Source organism: Arachis ipaensis, chromosome B03 (assembly GCF_000816755.2).
Source record: "Arachis ipaensis cultivar K30076 chromosome B03, Araip1.1, whole genome shotgun sequence".
Classification (NCBI taxonomy): domain Eukaryota; kingdom Viridiplantae; phylum Streptophyta; class Magnoliopsida; order Fabales; family Fabaceae; genus Arachis; species Arachis ipaensis.
The window spans coordinates 135,857,786-135,862,966 of NC_029787.2; the positions used below are offsets into that span (position 1 = coordinate 135,857,786).

Consider the following 5,181-nt stretch of genomic DNA (forward strand, 5'->3'; position numbering starts at 1 on the left):
TTTGGATAATTAAATTAAGTAATTCCTTAAATCTAACCCAGAGACTATTATGAGAATTTACTGAAAAAAAGATCATCACAATTTTTGTCTGCGTAGACCCAATTCACTAGTTAATGCATCGTCTAGGCACTTTCATTAGCATAATTGGATAACAAAACCAAAAAGAAAAAAAAACAATTTAACAATCGTTTAGAGCAAGGAAAATAAAATAAGGACCACAACATGATTGACCTGCTAATTCTAATTTTGTTTTTTTATAATTCAAATTTATACCATTAGATTACCTTAGTATACCTAAGTATACAATACATTAATTTTATAGCATTGTCCTTTATATGTGTTACAATATGATCAAACTGAGAAGAGAAAGGAGAGCAAACACAAAAAGGAAGTTTGATTATTGATTCAATCCCTAACAACACTAACTAGCAAAGAGCACTGCAGTCCAAGATCAGAGACATTGAAGTTTAATTTTTCTTTTCTAATTTCTAACCCTTAGAGTGCAAAGGTTTCCGAATCCCATGTACTTCTTTTGTTCAATATTGTGAATCAGGTTTGCTATGCCTACTCCACCTGCACATGTAGTTTATTTATTTAGAATAATAATTTGTATATTTTGATATAAACTAAAGCATATTAATTACAATAATAATAGACTTACCTAATGATATTGCACTGACAAAAACTGTAAGTGATAGGATGAAAATAATAAGAGATGCTCTCCCTAGAAATGCAATGAGCTTTCGCACCAAATGTTGTCCAATAAGTGCAGCAACAGTTGCTACAGCTACAAAATACAGAGCTGCCATGCAAACATAAATAACAAGCTCAACCATATATAATTATCTCTTCTTTAGGGGGTGTAAGCGAGTTATTTTCCAATTCTATTCCGAGACACTTACCATAAGGAACAGGAAAACGTTTAAGAAGGTAATATTCGACCACAGACATAGATGCTGAGAATGTCATTGCAAAAGTGGATGTAGCACTTGCCACCTTCATCATCATCATCATCATGGGAAGTTAATATTATATTCCACATACATAATCATCAGAGTGAGTTCCAAAACAGATAAAACATAGTGTTTAGTTACCTGAGGTGGAATTCCAAGGCCAAGGAAGAGTGGACCCAAGATGAAACCACCACCAAGGCCAAGCAAGCCACCAATTATGCCAGCAAGAATGCCACAAGCCATGTATAGAATTATCTGATGCACTCTCCAATGTGTCTCTTTGTCTCCCTTTGAGGCTATTCCTTTCTTCCCTTTGTATAGAAGTACTGCCTCATATGAACTCACTCCTACTGTTATCGGCACCTTAAGGGACATGGACCAAGTCAAATTAATCACCATCACATTCATCAACATTAACCATTTGTTCATGTTTATAGAAAAGAAGAGTAAAGTGACAACTAGGTTATTGAAAATTTTGACTTCAGACTAATTAGTCTATGAAGAAAAAAAAAAAATACTAATTTGATATCCCAAGATAGCAAATGATGGATACATTATGTCTTTCTATCAATTCATCACGTAAAACTTAATAATGGTGCTTATATATAGCATTAACTATTGTGACGTGTTTATTTACGAAAGATCGTCGTGTGGATAATAATTTTTAGAGTGAAACTCCACCTGAATATTTGATAAATGTTATATGAAAACTCAAGATAATGAAGTTTTATTATTCAAAACTACATCGTTTGTCATACTTATTAGGCAGCAACGGAACACGCACCACTGTAAATAACAAAATACATGAGCAATTTCATTTTGTTTTGCACTATCTATTGATGGAAGAACATACATGTTCAATATTTACTATTGCGAAGAACCTAATTAATAATTTTTTTTAAGAGTTAATTAGTCCGAGGTCAAAATACTTGAGGATGTAATATTGTCACTTTACTCTAGAAAGAAAATTCTATTACCTGCAGTAGATTCAATGCCCAATATAACACTGAGCAATTTGTTGTATAGTTCTGTTTCACAATAAAGGCACATCATCATATTAGCACTAATATATAATCAACAGAGATCAATCTTCTATCTACACAAGTTAATTAAGAATTCAATAATATCTCACTTTTCCTATCTCTAATGCAAGAATCATGATCCACACAGAGACAAGAAGTCCAAGCTCCCTCCAATAAACGTTCTCTATAACCGAAACCTGCAAAAGAAGAATACAAATTGTACTAAACATGCATGCATGGAATGAAGCAAGCAACAACCTCATAGCTTCATTTTCTTACTACCTTTTTCTTAGATTGTTTATTAGTGTTGTTAGTGAGATTTTCATTGACCGAGCCTACTCCTGTTTGAGGATCATTTGCAGCATTTTCAGCCCTCCCAATATCTGATTAGACACAGAATTAATTAGCTTAATTAATCTCATTGTTCCATATATATTGATAAATGGTTTTTATATATTAACGACAGAATAAATGCCAGACCAACTTAATTACTTACCATTCAGCTGTGATTTCTGCTTAGCCTCCTGGAATCATAACAAGAATAATAATGCATTAAACTAAACCAGAGCATCAAGTGCAAATTAGTAAAATGATTTAATAATATAAAAGGATGATCTAAGTTTCTTAAGAAAAAAAAAAATTAAACCTGCTTAAGACGGGTTTCTTTTTTCCATGTATCAACACCCTTTAGAAATGCATTAGTTGAAATGCCTGTTTCATCAATGCAATAATAATTCAAGACTACTAGAATTATAGATGTTCATAATTAATAATGAAATTGTTAATTAATTAATTACCTATGAAAACTATAATCAACAAAGTAGTTAGCATCCAATCAGGGAAAGTGACATTGAAAGCAACTCCAATACTGATTCCAAGCATCAACATTGGTTGGAAAAGAAGTGCTAAATCATAATCAATCACAGGCAAATCAAGTGTTGGATGTCTTTGCCTTAGATTGTAGAAAACTGTTGCTCCTGCTCCACCAGTAATCATGCCTTCATCACCATGAATATACATATATTAATTAAGTTAATCAAAGGGATTAATCAAATCAGCACATCATGATAAAAAAAAAGTTGACCATTCATGCATGTGCTCGTCTATTAATTACTAATTAATATTATGTTAATTTATGTTGTTGAAATGGTATATGCATGGTGAACATATATATACACAACAAATTAATTAACATACGTAGGACACTACTAATAATGCAAACGATTAAACGAACCTGTAGTTATTTTTCAATTTTTTGGGATAAAGACAATGCTTAGTTATCCTGTAAAATTAAAAGTTTAATTTGTACGGTAGTGGTACTTGATTTGTTAAAAGGGAAAAAGGTTTAATTACGTAAACACTTGTACTTCAAATTTGTTTTTTTTTTTTTCCATATAATTAATGTTAATGGTTCATTTTAGTGGTGTACAAGTAAGGTTTACAATCTTTGGTAATATTATTTATTTCAACTATTATATATTCTCCTAAATTTTTATAGTGAAATACATAAAAAAAATTAGTCACTATATGTAAATATATGTATTGTTTTGTCTTTTAATGTATTTTTAGAAAAATGATAAACAATTTTATTATAAGAAAAGAGACTTTTTTTTATTTTTTCATAAATACTTTAAATAATTTTAAAAGAATCAGAAATTAATTTTAACAATTATACTAAACATTAATTCTGTAAGTTTTCATAAGATAAAGGTAAAAAACAAAATTCACTTTCGAACCTATCTAACTGCCGCTTAGTTAGGAGAATATAATTGTTTACCAGCATGTACCATATATACTTATTAGTCCCGCAACCTCTTAATAGATTTAAAGCTCTGATACTATGTCATAATACCACTAATCCTAAAGTTTTAGCTGATGGAAAAAGGTAACACTAATAGTTATATTTCTAATACTGAATCGGACATCCTAAACTTCTATTGTACACATTGTACAAATATTTCATTGACTCCCTATACTTCCTCGTACAAAAAATTGCCCTTTTTATTTAAAAATTCTCACTAAGCAACCTAGGTAGGTAGGTAGAAGTACTATAACATAGTACTGAATTGTTGAAGAAGAAGAAATGAATGAAAAGCATAATAGATGTTAATCAATTATGATATTTGAGATAGATAGATAGATGGTTGCTTACATTTGGATATAGCTGTGGCTGATTTAGCATCAAATCCAATAATAAGGGTTAGCATGGGAACAAAGATGCCACCCCCACCGACACCTCCCACTGTACCAAATGCTGATCCAAGGAACCCTATTATGCTCCCTACTACTATTCTCCACCCAATTTCCATCCCCTGATACATACATATCAACACAACAAATTATTATTATGCATTAATTGTATACAATTTCATAATAGTAGTTACCGTACCGGCCATTTGTGTTTGTAAAATGATAATTTTGGATCACGATGAAACCCTTTTGTTTCATTGGATGATGGTGGTGCTGTTCTGTGGTCTGTGTTATTTTGTTGAGAAGACGAAGAAGAAGAAGAAGAAGAAACAAGGAGAAGAAAAGCAATAATCAAAACCCTTCCACTCATCATCACGTCCCACCATTTTAATAATCCATGCAAGCCCATCTAAACCGCCACCACCACTCCTAATTAATTCCAACCAAGACAAAACTATACCACTCTCTTCTTTAACTTGAACTAACTAACTATATATATACATATACATTCCAAGCATGTGTACATGTATATCCGATCCGTAGTAACGTTCAAACTAATTAAGTAGCTAGTACAGGAGTGTGAACAGATATAATATATGATATGGTATGATGATGAGGTTGCTAGAAAGTAAGATTAGTGATGTAAATTAAAGGAGCATGTAGGTTTTCCAATTGCACACTAATACTCCTTTTTTGACTGCTAATAATTAATATGTATGCAATGTGTTTCACACGGTTGGAGGAGTATGTATACAGAAAGACGACATAGATAGATGTATCACATGCCTCTACTTTCATTGGTTCAACACATCAGTGTACTCCCACCACTTCAATCTTATCTCCAATATACACACCTTATTAGTATTTATGCTTTTAGTTAGTTATTTACATCATTTTAAGTTTCCACCGTACCCAATTTCAATAACTACTTCCAAGTTAGTTAGAATCTATTTAATTATTTCGATATTTAATTTTTATATCTGTCATTTATTTCAATTTTTTCATGTTTTGATGAT

At 31.3% G+C, this 5,181-nt stretch overlaps 1 protein-coding gene across 2 annotated transcripts; it reads right to left on the bottom strand.

Annotated features, from left to right (window-relative positions):
• LOC107632139 (sulfite exporter TauE/SafE family protein 3) lies at positions 258–4,924 on the bottom strand. 2 transcript variants are annotated; one of them, XM_016335799.2, is made up of 14 exons: positions 4,720–4,924; positions 4,470–4,594; positions 4,365–4,439; positions 4,128–4,287; positions 2,773–2,973; positions 2,622–2,686; positions 2,472–2,499; positions 2,258–2,358; positions 2,086–2,172; positions 1,931–1,981; positions 1,095–1,316; positions 903–996; positions 662–802; positions 258–573 (listed from the first exon to the last, which is right to left on the bottom strand). In XM_016335799.2, exons 2-14 carry the CDS (start codon positions 4,572–4,574, stop codon positions 482–484), a joined length of 1,422 nt encoding a protein of 473 aa, XP_016191285.2. In that variant the 5' UTR covers positions 4,575–4,594; positions 4,720–4,924; the 3' UTR covers positions 258–481. The 2 variants fall into 2 exon arrangements, with proteins under 2 accessions (XP_016191285.2, XP_020975751.1); XM_021120092.1 differs by having other exon boundaries at positions 4,476–4,594; positions 4,720–4,921.

Excerpts from the sequence above, each read along its gene's own strand:
- LOC107632139 (XM_016335799.2), bottom strand. The coding sequence starts at position 4,574 with ATGGGCTTGCATGGATTATTAAAATGGTGGGACGTGATGATGAGTGGA. Across the intron at positions 4,288-4,364 it reads TTTACAAACACAAATGGCCG|GGGATGGAAATTGGGTGGAG; the intron begins GTACGGTAACTA and ends TGTATGTATCAG. Across the intron at positions 2,687-2,772 it reads GTTGATTATAGTTTTCATAG|GCATTTCAACTAATGCATTT; the intron begins GTAATTAATTAA and ends TTGATGAAACAG.